This window comes from Macaca nemestrina, chromosome 1, assembly GCF_043159975.1.
Source record: "Macaca nemestrina isolate mMacNem1 chromosome 1, mMacNem.hap1, whole genome shotgun sequence".
Taxonomy (NCBI): Eukaryota; Metazoa; Chordata; class Mammalia; order Primates; family Cercopithecidae; genus Macaca; species Macaca nemestrina.
Window position 1 is genome coordinate 221399859 of NC_092125.1, and position 20840 is coordinate 221420698.

Consider the following 20840-nt stretch of genomic DNA (forward strand, 5'->3'; position numbering starts at 1 on the left):
CAGGTTGGTCTCAAACTCCTGGACTCAAGCAGTCTGCTCATCGTGGCCTCCCAAAGTGCTGGGATTACAGGCGTGAGCCACCACCATACCTGGCCAGTGTGCACAGTTTTTTTGTTTGTTTGTTTTATGAGACAAAGTCTTGCTCTGTTGCCCAGGCTAGAGTGTAGTGGTGCTATCTTGGCTCAGTACAACCACCACCTCCTGGATTCAAGCAATTCTCCCGCCTCAGCCTCCTGAGTAGCTGGGATTACAGGCACACGCCACCACGCCTGGCCAATTTTGGTAATTTTTTGTAGAGACTGGGTTTCACCATATTGGCCAGGCTGGTCTTAAACTCCTGACCTCAAGTGATCCACCCACCTTAGCCTCTCAAAGTGCTGGGACTGCAGGCGTGAGCCACCACTTCCAGCCCATTGTGCATATTTTTGGGGTTTTGTTGTCCTTCTTTTCCTTCTGCTCAGCAAAAATCCAACTAGCACCTGACTGAGGCTGCAGGTTCGTAACATCCAGAGGATCTGCCTGTTCCACCTGTGTTCCAGTAACACCACTTAAAACTGCATGATTTTGACATGTTACCCTGTCCTCTCTGGGCCTCAGTTTCCTCAACTGTGAAATGGGAACAGCAATGGTGTCCCCTCAGCAGCAGGCTGTCACAGCCAAGTAAGGTACTCCACGTGACGCACTGCGCCTGGCATCTAGTAAGCATTCAGTAAATGGTAAAATAATTAAGTTTCTTGACTCTGAGACATAATCTTCATGTTACAAATATATACACTTTCAGTTTGTCTGTTTTCTACTTGTTTTTATAAACTGATTAGGGCAACATACATTAAGATATTGAAATAGGCCAAGCGCGGTGGCTCACGCCTGTAATCCCAGCACTTTGGGAGGCAGAGGTGGGTGGATCACCTGAGGCTGGACATTTGAGACCAGCCTGGCCAACATGGCAAAACCCCGACTCTACTGAAAATACAAAAATTAGCCGGGCATGGTGGCGGGTTCCTGTAGTTCAGCTACTCAGGAGGCTGAGGCAGAATCGCTTGAACCCGCAAGGCAGAGGTAGCAGTAAGCTGAGATCGTGCTACTGCACTCCAGCCTGGGTGACAGAGCAAGATTCTCTCTCAAAAAAATAAAAATAAAAAGATATTGAAGTAATTGGCCAAACAGAGCTTTTCAACGATAGAGCAGTTATTGAAGGGAGCCACGGCTAGCAGGAAGCACCTTCATGCACTCTGCCGATGTAGAGAGACAAGCTGGGTGACAAGCAAGCTAACCCTAGCCCTAACTCTAACCCAAACCCTAACCTGGACACAGGTGGCTGAGGACCTAGGATATTCACACAAAGTCAGGGAGCCTCCTGTCTGCCTCCCCACTTGAAGGCAGGGACTGGGCTATGCTTGTCATCTTAGAGAGCCCTCCTAAAAAATGGCAGAGACGGCCGGGCGCGGTGGCTCACGCCTGTAATCCCAGCACTGTGGGAGGCCGAGGCGGGCGGATCACAAGGTCAGGAGATCGAGACCATCCTGGCTAACACGATGAAACCCCGTCTCTACTAAAAATACAAAAAATTAGCCGGGCGTGGGGGCAGGCACCTGTAGTCCCAGCTACTCGGGAGGCTGAGGCAGGAGAATGGCGTGAACCCGGGAGGCGGAGGTTGCAGCGAGCCAAGATCGTGCCACTGCACTCCAGCCTGGGCAACAGAGCAAGACTCCGTCTCAAAAAAAAAAAAAAAAATGGCAGAGACATCATAAATCCTGCGAGAGGCCCATTGTCAGAGGCAGTTACAAGTGGTGGCCTTGGGCAAGTTATTGAACCTTTGGAGGTCTCTGCCCTCATCAGTTCAGTTAGGACCACATGAGACATTACATTTAAGGAGCGAAAGAAGTACCAGGGTGTGGGAAGCTCTCAATAAATGGTAGCCCCTTGTGATGACAAATCCATACTAGAGTCATGGGCTTTTGTTTTAACCTCTCAATGAAATCAGTCTCCTGCGTGACGTCTTTAACAACTTCTTACAGTGGATATTAAAACCTGCGTTAGGCCAGGCATGGTGGCTCATGCCTGTAGTTCCAGCACTTTGGTAGGCCAAGATGGGTGGATTGCTTGAGCCCAGGAGTTCGAGGCAGCATGGGCAACATTGTGAGGTCCCATAACTACAAAAAACCAAAAAATACAAAAATTAGCCAGCTATGGTGGTGCGTGCCTGTAGTCTCAGCTCAGCTACTCAGGAGGCTGAAGCAGGAGGATCAATTGAGACCCAGAAGTGGAGGCTGCAGTGAGCCATGACTGTGCCACTGCATTCCAGCCTGGGTGACAATAACACTTTATTAAAAAAAAAAAAAAAAAACCTGGGTCTTTGTGAACATATTTCCAGAAAGAGTCTAGATAGAAAAGTAGTTTTGTTTTGTTTTGTTTTGTTTTGAGACAAGGTCTCACTCTGTCATCCAAGCTAGAGTGCAGTGGTACAACCACAGCTCACTGCACCACCTCCTGGATTCAAGCAATCCTCCTGCCTCAGCCTCCTGAGTAGCTGGGGCTATAGGCATGCACCGCTGCACCTGGCTAATTTTTCTATTTTTTGTAGAGATGGGATTTCACTGTGTTATCGTTGAACTCACTATGTTGCTGGTCTTGAGCTACTGGACTCAAGTGATCCTCCTGCCTCGGCCTCTCAAAGTGCTGGGATGACAGGCATGAGCCATCGTGCCCAGCCTGGAAAGTAGATTCTGCCCTCCTGAGGCTGCGTCATTTATTTCTTAGGACTTGAGAGACTGAAGTTTGCTAGCTTTGCTAGTGGTAGAGGGGAGACGTTGACAAACTGAAAATGGCCCACAGACCAAATCTGGACCACTGCCTTTTTTTGTACAGTTTGCAAGTCTGAATGGTTTTCAGTTTTAAACGGTTGGAAAATAATCAAAACAAGAATGGTATTTCATGACGTGTGAAAGTTGCCTGAAATTCAAATGCCTGTGTTCATAAATAAGGTTCTACTGGAACACGCCCACAGTCATTCATTTGCAGCTGGTCACTTCTTTGATGCTAGAACGGCAGAGATGAGTTGTTTCGACAGAGATCCATGTGGCCCACAAAGCCCTTTATGGAAAATGTCCACTGACTCCTGGTTTAGGGTAAGGATTTAGCATTCCCATGGCCCCAGCTCTGTCCCCGCCTCCCAGGCTCCCCGCTCAGCCCCAGCCCCACCCCAGAGAGTGTGTTCCTTGAGGACATGAAGCCGGGAGGACACAAACGCCCACTAGCATCTCCCTGCCAGGCATCACCTCAGACCCTGCAGAGATGTCATCTCAGTAGTGACAACATTCCCACTTTAGGAATGAGGAAACTGAGGCTCAGAGAGGCAAATCATCTGCCCGAGTTTATACAGATAATAAGTGGCAGAGCTTGGATCTGACCCCAGCCACGCTAACCTCAAACCCATACTCCACGCCCTGGTTTAGAATTCCATGACCAGCCCAGAGGCAGGACACAGGTGAGGACCCCTGAGAGCCCTCTGGCCTCCGCCCAAGCTTTCTCAGGTGACACAGTGACACCCTGGGGCCTGTTCCCTTGCTAAGCACATCCTTCCCACTCCTCCGTGTTCCTGCCATGTTCCAGCCTTGGCTCCCGCCTGCGTTTTCACCCGACCCTGGCAGCCAGAATAAACACGGCTGCCCCAGCACCCGCTCCCATGGAGCCAAAAGAACCTACTTCCCTGCTGCCGCGGCCTGGGATTCCAAACAATAATGAAAAAAACACCTAAACCCAGGGGAGACAGACGCAATTCCATGGAAATACTCACCCGTGGCGGGGCACAGGGGAGGCATTTCATGGACCGGGGGGAGCCATCTAACCTGCTTTTATGTGTCCAGTTTTACCCACCAGGCCTCGCCGAGGAGGGAAGGGGCCCTCCTGGCCAATGTTCTGTATTAGGAAGGGATGTGTTTGATGAGGGTTTTAAACCGTCTCTGGCCTTTGCAGATTTGCTTTCCTGGACCATGGTCCCCGTGGGTCCTCTCCCTGCAGGGATTTTCCACTCACCTGATGCCTGATTTCTCCTTTCTGTTGCCTCTGGCCAGGCAAGCTGCCCAGTCGGCCATCACATACGACTCATGTTTTCCCAGGAGCCTGTCTCCATGAAGAGACCCTCCAGGGCGGCTGATGTTAAACTTCATGGAACACTTTTTTCCACTAGACCAGGAGGTTTTCCAAATCTCCGTGGCTGAACACTGCCAGCTTGTTCTGCTCAGGGGAAAGTAGCCAGTTGTCCCGCAAAGCCATGTACGTGTGTGAGTCCACGTGTGTCTGTATGTGCACATGCATCTGTGTGTGTCAATCACACCAAGCTGTCGGTATTAAAATCCTGCTCAAGAGCTGGAGGAAGGGTGAGGAGGGAGGCAGAGTAGCTCAGCAGTGAGCACAGACCTGCTGGGATTTGGCTCCCGTGAATGCAGTCTCTCTGGAGGGGAGGGGAGGGGAGGGGAAGAGAGAGGAAGGAAGGGGCCCCCATCCCCACCCCAAAGTCCCTGAGCTGGGCACTCATGGCAGCAGAGCTCCAGATGTCACTGTTCACCCATCATGAGCCGGTGGCCCGTGGCCATCCCTGGCCTGAGTACCAATGGCCTCCTCACTGTTCTCCCGACATCCACGCAGTTCCCAGAGCTATCCCGAATTCAGCAGCCCAAGCAGACTCCGAAGACAGAGATGCCATCACATCTGCCCTTTGCTCCACAGCTCCCCTCCAAAGGCCCCCATCGCACTGCAGATGAAACCCAAAGTCCTCCTCCTGCCTGCAGGACCCAGCCGCAGCGCTTTTCAAACCTCAGTGAGCAAAGGAGCACCTGGGGATCTCGTTCAGTACAATGCAGAGCCTGATTCAGGAGGGCCAGGGCAGGGCCTGGGATTCTGTACTTCTTTTGGTGTTTTTGAGACAGAGTCTTGCTCTGTGGCCCAGGCTGGAGTACAGTGGCGCGATCTCAGCTCACTACAACCTCCACCTCCCGGGTTCAAGCAATTCTCTTGCCTCAGCCTCCCAAGTAGCTGCGATTACAGGTGCACCCCACTGTATCATGCTATTTTTTTTGTATTTTTTGTAGAAATGGGGTTTCGCCATGTTGCCCAGGTTGGTCTCAAACTCCTGGCCTCAGGTGATCCACCCACCTTGGCCTCCCAAAGTGCTGGGATTACAGGCGTGAGCCACTGCACCCGGCCTGAATTGTGCATTTCTAACAAGCTTCTGGTCCAGGAACCGCAGGGTGAGTGTGGATCCTCGCTGTACCGGGCGGGGGGCGGGGAGGGCACTGAGCCATGGAAAAAGTTAGGTCCCCCGAGTGCAGCTCACCTCTTCCCTTCAGCCCAGAACGGCTCCTTTCACATTTTCAGGGACAGACCTGGGATGTGAAATTTCAAACTCTGCCCTGAGTTAAATTCCAGGAGGGGGTACCAAGAGCAAAGGATAAAGGCTGGGGGAGGGAGGAAAAGCCAGAGAGGATGTGTCCCTGCTGTTTTCAGCGACCCTCAGGCCTGGCCTGCTGAACTGTGTACACACACATCACCCCCACACAAGGTCTCCTTGGCTCCATCTTCCCAGGGACCCCGGGGGAGGGCAACAGAGCAGATGACAGCTCCTCTCTGAGCAGCTGATGCTGGGAGAAACCTGTGGCTTGCAGACCTGCCAGGCCCACAAAAACCACATCCTGAATGATGGACCAAGTAGAAAAAAGGCCACCGTCCACCTCGGGCCAGCTTCTGGAACTGTCAGTTCCTTTGGGGAATGCCTGACACGTTCTTTTTTCTTCCGATTTCATCCCAAACCTTTTGGGAAGCAGGGTGCATAGCCTTACACAAGTTACTCAGAGTTACTGAACCCGTTTCCTCCTGCAATAAATGGGCACGTGCCTCCCTGCGCTGTTAAGGAAATTAAATCAGAAACTGTGTAAAGGCCCTGAGGCACTAAAGGTCAATTTGGGTTCCCGACCTCCTTCCCACCCACTGTCTGCCCTCCATCCCAAGCACACAACCAGAGAGATGTAAGAGGGACATAGCGGTTACCCAGCCCCTCTGGCATCTGACCAGGGTGGGCTAGTTGGGGTGAAAACGCATCTCTGTATATGAGTTGCTTCATACCTTTTGGCTTTAGTTTCCCCAGTCACAACAGTGTGTCGGGGGTGGGGAAGGAGGACTATGATCCTCACAAGCCCTTTTACAGTTGGGATGTTAACCTTACATGAGAGAAATGCCTGGAAGAAAAGCATAGCTAGTTAGGAACACCGCGGGGGGCGGGGTTGGAGGCCGGGCAGCTCGGAGGCGCAGTATCCTATCTGGGCCACTAGGCGGCTCCGAGGACAACAGATGAGCAAAGCCCGGTTTTGCAGCCTGGTTCTGTCTTCAGACCTTTCCAGGCTTCTTCGCAGGCCTGGCGGACACCAGCCGCTGCTGGGTGGGAAAGGCCTGTCACTTCCAGGCTGGAATCTCTTTCCCATTTTTACAGACCTCGAGGATGGGAGGAGGCCGTCACCACAATGGAGTCCTGCCCTGGGGTCTGATGGAGACATTGGTCCGCCCTTCGGTCAGACTCTAGGAGGCGTTGGGGGATCTCTGCTCTGCAACCCTTGGCTGAACCCCATCCTCCACTTCTTTCCTCCCGTCAGGTCAGAGTGAGAAGAGGTCTGGATTGGGATTCCCCGCTCCTGCACTTCCTGGCTGGGTAACCTGGATGATGGGGTAACAGTCCCCCCATTGCAAGGTCAGGGGAAGGACTAAGCGTCAGAATACAGGCCCTCAGTACAAGACGGTAGCTCATCCTAAGCCTCTCCTGCCTTTTGCTCTTCCAGTGGCTTTTCACCCAGAAGGAAGATCCTCACCTGCAGAACCTCTCCCCAGAACTAGGTCTTTGCAGGTGACAAGGCAATCCCAGCCTCCGCTCCCCGCAGATCAGCGTTTTTCGAAGTGACTTCCTCACCCAGGCGGAGCATTAAAAGTACCGATCCCAGCGCACCCAGCCCTGCTGAATCAGAATCTCTGGGGGTGAGGCCCAGGAATCGCCGTCTGAACAAGTCGCGGGCTGGAAACGGCTGCCCCAGATTACGGGGCAGCTCCCTGCTTTGCTCTCGCTCCTCCGGCCCCGGGAACGTGCAGGGGGGCGGGAGGCAAGTCCCATCAGCACTTTGAACTGGGGTTGCTTTTTCGTGACTCACCTCCCAGACTTCCTGTAACAGACAACTCTAAATAGCTCGGTCCCACCCTGCAGCAGGGGAGACATTCCGGTCGGGAAGGGCAGGAGGTTAGAAGGTGGGTGCCCCGCCAGGGCAGTCCAGGGAGATCCACAGGAGAAGCTGGCTGCACAGCACAGGGGCGCAGGAATAGGACGTTTTGTTTACAGGCTTTTGTTATTAAGGAAATTGCTGTCAGTCAAGGTAATTCTAGCTCAGATGAGCAATAAATATGCTCCCAGCTAATCTTTTGGGGATTTTATTGGCACCCGGAGCACAGGTTCCTTTCCCCTGACTACCCCCTCCCCTCAAAGCAAAGCCCTGCTCCCCAGCGGCTTCCCCCAAGCATCCTGAGGGACTTGGGTCAGGCTTTTAAAAGTCCACTCTAAGTGAAGACAGAAGAGGTCCGGGCAAAGGTGAGGAGTGGCTTTCCGATCCTACCTGGAGGCCGGGGATGACCAAATGACCTCAAATAAACTCTGGGTGACCTGGTTGGATCAAGGCATGCGCAAGCTACCCCGGGCCTGCTCCACACGCAGAGGTGGTCACCTGGCCCGCGGGCGGCCCGGGCAAGGAGGAATGTCTCGAGAAGGCAGCCGGCTCGCTGGAGTCGGTTCCAGCGTGTTCGAGTTACAGCTGCGAGCCCTCAGGGACACCGGCGGCAAGTCCCGGCTTGCAGAGAGGGGAGCCAGTCCCGGGAGAGCGCGAGTCCCGGCGAGCCCGAGTGCGCGCCTTATGCGCGCTCCCCGCGACGGCGCAGGGGGAGGGGAGGCCGCAGCAGCCACTCAGAGGAACGGTAGTGAAGCCTCCCAACAACTTTAACTGTCAATCAGACTTAATGGGGTATTAAAAAAATGGGGGAAAAAGGGGCCGCCCTCTCTCTCCGAGACGCAGCTGCCCGGGGAGCGAATGAATAGGGCCGCGCAGACCAAGGCGTCCGATCCACGCGCGCTCCACACCCGGACCCTCTCCAAGTTGGAAAGGACAAAAAGAAGGCAATAAATGCTAAAAAGGGAGAGAAGGGGAGCTGGATCGAGCGGCAACTCCCAGCCTCTGCTGGAACAGAGAGGGGAGGGAGGGAGCCGGAGCGAGCGAGCGCGCGCGAGGGCGAGCCCTGCACGTAAAGAAACTGACACCCGGACCCCCCACTTCTCCTGCACGTTGCTGGCAATCAGATCGCGTTTAAGCAATTTCCTGAGCCCAAGAATAGCAATGAGTCGGGAGACTTTCGCGGGCTGAAATTGGGAGCTCCAAGCACTTTTGTCCCCCACTTTTTTTTTTTTTTTTTTTTTTCCTGGAGACGGGGTGGGGGTGGGGGCGCTACAATTTGGAAACAGCTTTTTTTTTTTTTTTTTTTTTTTTTGTTTAATCTTGCACTTTGAAACCGCGGGACCGAGGCAGGGTGAGCGCGTGTGGTTGGTGCCTTTTTTTTTTTCTTCCCCTGCCTGAACTCCTCTGTCAGTCTGTAAACATTACCTGAGAATTCCCCAGCCGAAACGGCTGCTGGGGCAAGAAACTTCTTGTTAGAACTTTCCACCTCCAGCTTCCCCCTCCACCTCTTTTACAGTCCCAACCTTAGGAGACGCTTTTTCTCCCCCAGAGGAGAATTTATCTTTTTTTTTTTTTTTTTTTTCTCACCCAGTGCTTTGCATTTGGGAAGAGGTGATTTCAAGAGTGGCCAGGTGGGACGCCTCTCTCCTTATTCGGTTTACTATTTATTGTTCGGGGTGTTTTTTAATTCCTGTATTGCTCGGCCCGGGGACTTTCGCCCCCTGCCCGGCTCCGCGGCGCGGAGGATGGTGTGGAAACGGCTGGGCGCGCTGGTGGTGTTCCCTCTACAGATGATCTATCTGGTGGTGAAAGCAGCCGTCGGACTGGTGCTGCCCGCCAAGCTGCGGGACCTGTCGCGGGAGAACGTCCTCATCACAGGCGGCGGGAGAGGCATCGGGCGTCAGCTCGCCCGCGAGTTCGCGGAGCGCGGCGCCAGAAAGGTACCAGGCACTGCGACTCCAAGGAGTGGGGGGCCGCAGGGGAGGGGGTGAGCCCACCTGCTGCCGCTGCGGGATCCCGCTCCCGGGAGCTGAGAGTCAACGGCCACCCCACTCCCCCGTGCCACCCACGAGTGCTGAGCTAGTCGGTTTCACCTTGTAAATTTCCCGGGCACCGGACTGTCTTTTTTGGCAGGTTCAGAGTTGATCCGCTCCTTTGGGATCGGTGGCTGGCTGGCTATTCACCCCCACCCTGAAACTTAGGAGACCCACCCATTTCCCACATTCCTGCCTCCCAGAGGAAGGTGTTGTGCCCCCCTCCCCCGCCTTCCCCCCTTTTTCTTGCCGCCACCCTGGTGAGTGCAGGGTGTGCGCACTCCTGGGTAGAGCTGGGAGCCGCCTGCTAGCTGGCGCCTCGTATTTTCCTTGGCAACCCGCTACCCAGCCCCAACCTGGGCGGCTGCAGCTCTGAAGACACGAGAGGGGGTACTTGGTTTGGGTTTGAAAAGGGAAGAGCGGTCTGGCCGGACCGACACTGAGAGGCCCAGGTGTTTGGAAAGCAGGAAAGAGGAGGCCAGGGTAAGCAGCTACTGATAAAGAGCCCTTGTTCTCACCTTCAACCCTGTCCCCTCCCCCCAGCACACCCCTCGGGGATCTCTCCCCCTTTAGCTGGAAGGTGGTGCTGCAAGGAGGGTCCTGCCCACCAGACACAGCCTTTAACTTTTTGGTGGTTCAGGCACCCCTTGCTCCACGTTTTGGAGACCTGGTGCCGGAGAGCGGGGAGGGTGAGCAGGCTGTCACCCAACTCCCAGCCCAGACCAGGCTGACTCACCCGGTGACCAGAGCCATCGGGAGAGGGAGGCAGGCCAGGCTGTCTCCAGCCAGCCCTGTGAAGAGGAAGAGCGAAAACAGGGAATTAGTTTGAAACTTAAACTGTTGTGAACTAGGGGGGTGAAAGGGCCGCAAAGCCAGCTGATCTGACATGGAGCCGCATACCTTGGGGATTAAGTAAACATGTACTGTAGAAAACCAAACCTGCATGTAATTCCAGGTTGCTTTTGTTTTGTTAAATGCTGCCCTGAGATTTACAATTCCTCCGGGGTGGCTCTGACTGGGACTGAACTTTGGAGCCTGAACTATCAGCCAAAGCCGATCCGATTAACTCTTCCCTAGCCGGGCTGGCCGGAGCGCGTGGTGGCCAAGCTAGCAGGGGTCTGGCTGTCCAGGACTCCCTCTTCTCCTTGGGTGGTTTGGACAGCTGCTTGACCTTGCATTTGGAGGGGGAGTTGGGAAGTGTTTTTAACCCTTGGACGCAACAAATAAGGGGAAGTAAGAGTTGTTCTCCGCAGTTTCATTTCCTTGAGGCGATGCCTCATAAAAGGGCTCCCGAAGTTCTTTGTGAAGGGGTCTTAAAAGGGCAGATGAGGGTGTCCTTTGTGGGGGGAAGTGGGGTTTAGGACAATTGCATGTGATTGTCATTCTTTAGCTGTCTGCATCCCACAGAGACGCTTTTCTGAGTCTTCCAGCTCTCCCAAGTCCTAGGTCTCTTTTACTGTTCTTGTAGCTGACTACAGTAGGCAGATGAGGAACTCTTAGTCAATCTGGAAAAACTCGACTGACTATAAACAATCCTAAGTTGAAAGAAGTGTATGCCATTGGGGGGTGGGTGCGATAGTACAGAATGGAGCCTGCAAGTTCACGCACCGGGAGCCAAACCCCACCTAACTTGGACTGGAAGTCTTCTTCCAGGGAATCCAGCCAGGGCCAATTAGAAATATGTCTTAAATTGGTGTCAGGGTCACCAAAAACAAAAACAGGATCCACGGGGGCCTGTGAAACTTCGAGTGCCATTTATAATCAATTCAGTCATCTGACTCGCCAGGATGACCAGCAGTGCTCCCTGTAACTGGCCATTATCTGACCAATTACTGGAGCTACTTTATAGTAAGGCTTCTGTTTGCTCTCTTGGTGGGGAGTTTGGAATTGTGGCTTCTGGCCAGACATCAACGAGAGGACTTTGGGATAACCCCCAGAGCCGGGAGTGCTTTGGGGCCTAGTGGGGTTGGGAACAAAGGGTCAAGTGTTGAGGGAGTGGGGAATTTATGGGTTGGGGACAGGTGTGAACAGTGGGCTTGGGGGTGGCCCAAGGGCACTGGATCAGAGAGGGCCAGTGCCACTCACAGCCTGCAGTGATACTAGACGGGGCGGCTGTGCAGAACCACAGATGACATTCCTTCTCCTCTTGATGGAAGTGGAGGCTGCGTCTGAGAGCTTCCCATCCTAGATTCTGATGGCTGCATCTGAGAGCTTCCCACCCTAGATTCTAGTGGGATTGGATCTGGAGGGGAAAGACCCCAAAAAGGAAAAAAAAAAAAAAAGGAGTACCAGAATCTCTGCAAATAGCTGACATGTCCAGGAGTTATCTGTTTATTTGGGAAGGAGGGAGAGTTGACAACCCAGTTTCCCATAACGACCTTGAGTTAAATAGCATTTGGCAATATTCGTGGGTGGTGGTGAGCCTTAGGGTACAAAGGTGGCCCAAATAAGCGAGGGCTTTTTTTAAAGGGACACTAAGGCTATAAGAATTTGAGAGCTCCTAATTAGGACACGTCTCTCCTTATCCACAGTGCACTGTGGCAAACTGAGGCAGGGCCAGTCACGGTTAGGGTCTCCAGGCGTAAAGCTCTTGCTTCTCAATTTTCTATGCCCTCTTAGAATTCCTTCCACAAAAGCATTCAGAAACCTTAAGCTTATTCCCCTTCCCTCCAAGGGAACTAACTTCTGGCTAGTGGTCAGCCCAGGCTCCAGTCTTTGAGTTTGACATGGTGTTAGCAGGAACCCCTGGGAGGAGAAGTGGATCGTTCATTTAGAAGTATTTGTAGAGACCATTCCAGCCTTTGGTTTGGTGTCAAGCAAGTGGCTGGACTAGAGTCTTGGGCCATGATTGCAAACCTTGGGAGGTGGGGCAACATACACGAGCTCAATACCACATCAAGAACTCCAGGACCTTGGCTGGGAGCAGTGGCTCACACCTGTAATCCCAGCACTTTGGGAGGCTGAGGCGGGCAGATCACCTGAGGTCAGGAGCTCGAGACCAACCTAGCCAACATGGTGAATCTCCATCTCGACTAAAAATACAAAAAATTATCCAGGCATGGTGGTAAGCACCTGTAATTCCAGCTGGTCAGAAGGCTGAGGCAGGAGAAGTGCTTGAACCCGGAGGTGGAGGTTGCAGTGAGCCTAGATCGCGCCATTGCACTCCAGCCTGGGCGACAGAATGAAACTCTGTCTCAAAAACAAACAAAAAAACAAACAAATACTCAATTCCCGTTTCCAAGAGGTAGTCTGAGGGGAGGTATTTCAGGGATGTAGTGTGGGAACTGGCTTGGAGTTCTGTCTTGCTATCAGTGAATTTACAGCATGTGGGTAGATTGCCCTGTTCCTAAAGCACCCAGCCAGGAACTAGCACTGTGAGTAGATTTATGAACCCCATTCTCCAGCACTTCCATTCAGCAAGTCCTGTGTCCTTCCCATTCCTAGCCCTGGGGCCAGCCCAAGCTCCTAAGTCCCTTGACACCGTCTCTGAGAGACCTAGCTTAGTAAACCTGCCTGGGGTATCTGTTCGGTGTCTGGCATAGCTCTGGGCCTGTAGGAAAATGTAGCAAAGATGAATAAAGACCTAGAATGTGGCCAGGTGCTTACAGTGAAGGCACAAATCACCATGTGTGTGTGCTTCCTGTGGTTACCATGACAAATTAGCACAAACTTGATGGCTTACCACAACAAAATGTATTCTCTCGTGGTTCTGGGGGCCAGAAGTCTGAAATCAAGGCGTCAGCAGGGTTCTGGGGTCCTGGTTCCTCTCCACTCCAAGACTCCAGGGGAAGATCCTTCATCATCTCTTCCAGCTCCTGATGCTCCTTGGCTTGATTGAAGCATGGCTGCAATCTCTCCTTTCATCATCACATGGCCTTCCTCACTGTGTGTGTGTGTCTAGGTTTCGTCTTTTTTTTTTTTTTTGAAACAGAGTTTCACTCTTATTGCCCAGGCTGGAGTGCAATGGCGTGATCTTGGCTCACTGCAACCTCCACCTCCCGGATTCAAGCAATTCTCCTGCCTCAGCCTCCCGAGTAGCTGGGATTACAGGCATGCGTGCCACCATGCCCAACTAATTTTGTATTTTTAGTAGAGACGGGGTTTCTCCATGTTGGTCAGGTTGGTCTCGAACTCCCAACCTCAGGTGATCCACCCACCTCAGCCTCCCAAAGTGCTCGGATTACAAGCATAAGCCACCACGCCCACCCCCATCATTTTCTTATAAGGACACTAGTTATTGGATTCAAGGCACATACTAAATCCAATGTGATTATATCTCAAGATCCTTAACTAGTTACAGCTCCAAAAACTCTCTTTCCAAATAAGGTGAGATTCTGAAGTTCTGGATGGGCATGAAGTTTGGGGGATGCTACATGGTGGAAGCACAGAGGAGCAGTTCATTTATAGCAAGCACTCATGAAAGGTTTCATGAAGGAGGGAGCATTTGACTGAGCCTTGAAGAAGGTCAAGAGTTTCAACCAGAAGGGGTGTGACAAGGGCAATCTAGGTGCAAGAAACCTCCTGATCGAAGGCTCTACCTGGCTGGAATTGCGAGAGGGAAGTAGAAAGGAAAGCAAGAAAATACTGTATCGTGGCATAGGGAGGTAAGCAGGGAGTTTACACCTCAGACTCTGAGTCAGGTCAGTACTGGTGGGAATGGGACGAAAGAGAAAGAAGAGAAGGGTCCAGACAGGTCATCTGTGGGTCTCTAGAGTCATCAGGCCAAAACAGCTGCACTAACAAATTTACAGGGGAGAGAGCAGTGGCCCATCTCTCCTATCCTCTCTGTGCATCCTGAAAGCAGGCAGGTAGGCTGCCTGTTCTACCTGTGACCGCTAGAAGCGTTTCCGCTTGGAGCATGGGTCTCAACTGACCTTACAAATGAGGCTGTCTCATGAATAGACAAACATCTCCTTCTTACTCCCCCAGGCCCTTCCCTTGGGGAAACAAAGGTGTCAACTCTCGGAGCACAGCCCCCTGCAGTCTTTCTCACCTGTGCAGGAGGCCAGAGACTAAGCTTTTATTTATTTATTATTTATTTATTTATTTAAAAAGAGAGATGGGAGTCTCTCGCTATGGTGCTTAGGTTAGTCTCGAACTCTTGGGCTCAAGCAATCCTCCCTTCTTGGCCTTCCAAAGTGCTGGGATTATAGATGTGAGCTTCCACACCCGGCCAAGACTGGGTTCTTGACCCTGGAAAAGTTACTACCTTCTCCAGGTTGCAGCTGAGAAGCACCCCTATAAAATGAGAGGGGTTACAATGATCCCTAAGATCCTGGCATGCTCGAAAATTCTCATTTTACAGATCAGTCAACCCAAGAAAGCAATGGATTGCCAGGCTTCCCTGAGTTGCAAGCAGGAGAATTCCGGGTGAAGAAAGCATTTGTCCCTATCACTGATGATCTCAGTCTTTGCTAGTCATCAGATGCCACCAAATGAAAAATAAGCAACGCAGAGTTGGAAAATGTGCTGTGCCCCAGCTCCACAGAGCCCCACACCCATTTAAAACTCCCTCAACAGGTAGCTGTCTGCCGTGGATTTAGTTCAGCTCTTGCAGAAGATGTTAATATTTCCAGACTGTCGCTTCTAAGGGAATAAGGGACCCGAGTTCCCTAACTAGCATGTCAAACAAAATTTCCTGGTTTTCTTTCTCCTTAATTCACCACCTTCTCTATTTGGGCTTTCAAGAATGCCTCCTCCCTCTAATAATACTGAATCTGAGTCAAGTTCATTTTCGTGTACCTAACCCTTCTGCTAATTCTCGTTTCGACTTCAAGCTCTTCGAGCTTCCATCTTTTCAGATGAAGCGCACTTGTTTACGGCTGCACAGATCCCTTCCAAGCCCTCTGATCTCTGTATCATTGCAGTTACTTTCTCTGGTTCATTTCCATCTTGGTATTTGCCGAGGTTGTCTACTTTGAGAAAGTGATCTCAGCTATATTTATGAGGTGTCCTTTCTACCCAGGAAATGTATCTGGTTGTCACAATCGCCGTAACAAAAGCCCTTGTCTTAACCTGCCACTACCAGCGATATCCTACCACAGTATCAGTGCAGGATGGGTTCCACACACTACACGTTCTCCCTTGTCCTTGGACAAAAGCATGAACACACCTAGAATGTTATGAGGCCATGCCCACTGTTGCCTTCAGGAGACGCAATCCAAAAATATAAGATACTTGAAACATTTCAAACGTATTATTCAGGTGAACCATGAGGATTAGGAAACCATTGAAGCCAACTGGAAATGAGAAAAGTGAGTCTATTTAGACACTAGCATGCCCAAATGTGTGCTCATCTGCTGTGGCACCCCTGAAATGAGTGAGATCTTAGAATCTGAAAATGAGCAGATGCCTAGATTCTCAACAAGAGTGCCGGGTTAGCAAGTGAATGGTCGGTGGGAACTCATTCATTTATTCACTTATTCATATATTCAGCACATTTATTGAGCACCTGCTATATGCCAGGCGCTGTTCTGGGCACTGAAGGCATGCAGGGAGCAAAGCAGATGAAAATCCCCACCCATGTAGTGAGAGCTGGCATTTTATTAAGAGAGACAGATAAAAAGCAAGATCAATAGAACAGTACATTCTTATGCCTGTAATCCCAGCACTTTAGGAGGCTAAGGCAGGTGGAACACTTGAGGTCAGGAGTTCAAGACCAGCCTGACCCAACATGGTGAAACCCCTGTCTATACTACTACTACTAAAAAAGAAAAATAGCTGGGTGTGGTGGAGTGCACCTATAATCCCAGCTACTTGGGAGGCTGAGGCACGAGAATTGTTTGAACCTGGGAGGTGGAGGTTGCAGTGAGCAGAGATCATGCCACTGCATTCTAGCCTGAGCAACAGTGCAAGACTCTGTCTCAATAAATAAATAAATAAATAAATAAATAAATAAATAAAACAGCACATTGAATTGTCATCATAAGCGATAAGGAGAAAACCAATGAGGCAAGGAGGACAGGAATGCGAGGACCTGAGATTCTAGGTAGGGTATAAGGAAGGCCACACTGAGAAGGGCACACGAGGAAAGACCTGAAGGTGGCAAGGGCATGGTGGGAAGGGAGCAGTGGCGTTCTGGGGAGAGGACAGAGCAAGGGCTCTGAGGAGAGAGTGGAGTGTCTGAGGACCAAGAGGTGGCCAGTGTGGCTGGAGCAGTGAGTGAGTGGGGAGGAAGAACTGAGGGGGACAGGTTCCCATGAAGGACAGGTGGACCTAGCTGACCCTAGGACTCAAGCGTCATGCCCTCACCCAAGCCTTAGCAGGATCCCCTGGCTGCTGTGACAGGCAGGCGGTGGGTGTCAGGCCAGTGGTCGGGGACCTGCTAGGAGGCTGCCAGGTTTCCATGCCTCCTCCAAGAATATCACCCAGACTTGCCTCACCGCCTTCTTTGGGAGCTTCCCAGAGCTCAGGGAATACTCTCAGCTTTGCACTAGTTTTAGAGGATGCTGAGGGCCTCCTCCGATATCTTTACCGTCAAGATGGAAGTGTCTGGGCTGAGGGAAATGGAGAATCTAAGCAGGCCGGGGTGCCACTGTTGGAGGGGGTGGGAGGCACCTGGAACCCAGCCCTCGGGGCTCTGCTGGGCAGCCTTGCTCCCAGCCAGATCCTGATATTTCTTGCTGGTATAACTTAGGTGAGGAGTGACAACCAGCTTCAGAGTGACACGGTTCCGAGAAATCATGACTGTTGACTCCATTCATTGATTTCAGCAAACTAGGCCTTGGAGATGGGGCAGGGAACCTCATAAACAAAGTTCTCTCCTTGTGGCACTTAGTGTTCCTGGAGTGAACAGCATCCCCAGGTTGGAAAAGCTCCTGACACTGTGGAAGGATGAGTTGACACCAACAAGCTGGCTTCTAGTAGCAGTACTGCTGAACCCCTCTAAATAAAATCAGGTAACTGTGCTGATGCTCAGAATGAAGGAGATGCTTTTCAGTCCTACTTTGTCAAAATGACTTCTGGGGCATTGTGTCCGTGTGGGCCAGCACTTTGGCAAGGCCCTTGAGCACCTGGAGGGTATCCAGGGAGCAGGCTGGGTGACGAGGGCTACAAGCCATGACTTGGGTTGGGTGGCAAATCCATGGGAGTATAGTTGACTGCTTAAGAGGCAGGAGAGGGTATCAGCTGCACTCCGGTACCACAGAGGCATAGGACCTGTTCTAGATGGTTCTGGAAGCCCACACCAGGCCCATGGGGAGAGCTTGAAAAGGCAGACCTGGGCCCTGCAAGAGGAACACCCTCCTGCCCTTTGGAACAGGCTGCTCTTTAAGCAAACATGGTGTCGAGATTTCTGCATTGGGGGAGGTTAGGTTCTGGACAACCTCCCGGGTCCCTTCTACCCTTTGATTCTGTGAGTCATTGTCATGATGTCAGTGAGAGCAATGACCCAGGCAGGGGCAGGGGGCAGGAGGAAAAGAGGACACCAATTTTCAACCAACACTTGAGAATTAAAAGGAGGCAGCCCTTCTCAGCATGACTTCAGCAGGATCTTCCAACAGTGATGTCATTCCTTTGTCCAGGCTTTCCAGGGTGCTGGGGAGCAGGGAGGAGGCAGGAGGGTGCAGGGTGGGCACAGATTCATATCCTTCACTCAGGCTTAGATTCCTGTGGCTTCCTAACTGGATGCTGATGGTTTCTTTGGGTTCCTAGTAATATTCACGACTGTGGTAACTTTACATGGCTGTGGTACCATACGTGATTGGTAATATCCTGTGGTAATATATAAAGGGGCTTCAGAAAGGTTGTGGAAAATGGAATTAAAGGATGAAAATAAAAAATAAGAGCCAGGTGTGGTGGCTCACTCCTGTAATCCCAGCACTGTGGGAGGCTGAGGCGGGCAGATCACTTGACATCAGGAGTTCAAGACCAGCCTGTCCAACAGGGTGAAACCCCATCTCTACTAAAAATACAAAAATTATCCGGCATGGCGGCACATGCCTGTGATCCCAGCTACTCGGGAGACTGAGGCAGAAGAATCACTGGAACGTGGGAAGTGGAGGTTGCAGTGAGTGGAGATTGCACCACTGCACTTCAGCCTGGGCGACAGAGCAAGACTGCATCTCTCTCTCTCTCCATATGTTTATATACACACATACACATATATACACAAATATATATATATATATATATAATTTATCAACATAAGCTTCATCAAGTTGCAAGACACTTTTGTAAGTGATACCAGCCATCTAGTTCATCCCAAAATAATTGAGCATCCTGAGAGTTCAGCCATGTCAATACAGTCTTTTTTTTACATCATTAGCTGAAGAGAAATGGATGCCCTTTGTCTTAGTCCTTTCTCATATTGCTATAGAGAAATATTAGAGACTGAGTAATTTATAAAGGAAAGAGGTTTAATTGACTCACAGTTACGCATGGCTGAGGAGGCCTCAGGAAACTTACCATCATGGCGGAAGGAAAAGGGGAAGCAAGGCACCTTCTTCACAAGGCAGCAGGAAGGAGAATGAACTTAGGAGGAACTACCAAACACTTATAAAACCATCAGATCATGTGAGAACTCACTATCATGAGAACAGCATAGAGGAAACTACTCCCATGATCCAATTACCTCCACCTCCTCTCTCCCTGAGCACATGGGGATTATTGGGATTATAATTCAAGATGAGATTTGGGTGGGGACACAGAGCCTAACCGTATCACCCTTTAAAGATTTTTTAAGATTAGGAGACAAAAGGAAGTCAGAAAGAGCCAAAGCAGGACTGTAAAGTGGATGCCTGCCTAATGATTTCTTATCAAAACTCTCACAAAATTGTCGTTGTTCGATGAGAGGAATGAACGGGGAACCTTGTCTTAGTGGAGCAGGACTATCTGGTGAGGCTTTCCTGGGTGTTTTTCTGCTAAAGTTTTGGCTAACTTTCTCACAACACTCTCATTATAAGCAGATATTATTGTTCTTGTCCCTCCAGAAAGTTAACAAGCAGAATGCTTAGAACATCCCCAAAAAACTGTTGCCATGACCTTTGCTCTTGGCCGGTCTGCTTTTGCTTTGACTGGGCCACGTCCACCTCTTGGTAGCCATTGCTTTGATTGTGCCTTGTCTTCAGGATTGTAGTGGTCAATGCTTCATCTTCTCTTACAGTTCTTTGAGGAAATGCTTCAAGATCTTGATCCCACTTGTTTAAATTTTTCATTGAAAGCTTTGCTCTCATCTGCACCTGATCTGGGTGCAGTAGTTTTGGTGCTTATCAAGTGGAAAGTTTGTTCAACTTTAATATTTTAGTCAGAATTGTGTATGCTCAACCAATGGAGATGTCTATGGTATTGGCTATTACTATTATTATTATTATTTTTTTGCTGTTAATTGTCAGTCCTCTTCAGTAAGAGCACAAACAAGATGAATTTTTTCTTTCTAATTTGATATGGATGGTCTGGCACTTCCAAACATGAAGATGTTTATCTTCAACATCGTCTTATCCCTTCTTAACAAGTTATCCATTTATTAAGTGCTGATGGATTTTTTTTTTTTTTTTTTTTTTGAGACAAAGTCTCACTCTGTCACCAGGCTGGAATGCAGTGACATGATTTCAGCTCACTGCAACCTCTGCCTCCTGGGTTCAAGCAATTCTTCTGCCTCAGCCTCCCAGGTAGCTGAGACTACAGGTACACACCACCACGCCTGGCTAATTTTTGTATTTTTAGTAGAGACGGGGTTTCACCGTGTTGGCCAGGATGGTCTCGATCTCTTGACTTTGTGATCCGCCTGCCTTGGCCTCCCAAAGTACTGGGATTACAGGTGTGAGCCACCACGCCCAGCCAACTGCTGATTTCTTTAGGGCATTGTCCCCATACACTTTTAATAAAGCGTCAATGATTTCACCATTCTTCCATCTAAGCAAGCTTCATTGTAAATTTGATGTTTGTTCTTGCTTTGGTTTTAGTAGAATTCATGCTGCTCTGATAGGGGTTCTTTTCAAACTGATGTCTTATCCTTCTTAGTGCCTCAAACTAGATCCCATTTAGTCATGTTATAACAAGTTAGTTATTTGGGGGCAAAAAAAAAAATCTCAAATATATGCCTAGTTTTTTCATAATATGCATTTTCCTTGAACTTTTTGAAGACCCTCTGTACGTGATTATGGTAAAAGCAGGAATGTAGGAATATACGTGGCACTATTACTATACATGGTACTATTAATATACATGGTACTGTTAATGACTGTGGTACTGTAGAGGACATGGTATTGTACATGGCTATGGTATTCTACATGACTATGTCACTATATGTGACTATAGTACTATACATGATGTGGTACTGTACATGGCTGTGGTACTATATATAACTGATAATATACATGACTCTAGTACTATACATGATTGTGCTAATATATATAACTGTGGTGATATACATTGACTGATACTGTATGTGACTGCAGGACTGTACATGATAGTAGTTATATATGATTGTGGTAACATACATGGCTGCTAACATACATGGCTGACACTATACATGACTTTGGTACTGTACATGACCATGGTAATATACAAGAGAGATACTGTACATGACCTTGGTAATATACAAGATGGATAC

The 20840-nt window shown here is 50.2% G+C and overlaps 1 protein-coding gene across 4 annotated transcripts in view; it reads left to right on the plus strand.

Moving 5' to 3' along the window:
* The first annotated feature begins 7276 nt into the window (after positions 1-7276).
* LOC105473180 (dehydrogenase/reductase 3) overlaps positions 7277-20840 on the plus strand; it is a 53957-nt gene continuing 40393 nt past the window's right edge. Inside the window, exon 1 of one of the 4 annotated variants that reach the window (XM_071100466.1) lies at positions 7277-7409. Coding sequence is in view for 2 of the 4 variants with exons in the window: in XM_011726837.3 (XP_011725139.1) it covers positions 9002-9196 (195 nt within the window). In the remaining 2 variants the exon portion in view is untranslated. Of the gene's footprint in view, positions 7410-7961; positions 9197-9556; positions 9773-20840 lie in introns of those variants that run through there. The other 3 variants (XM_011726837.3, XM_011726838.3, XM_024790142.2) reach the window with 3 other exon arrangements.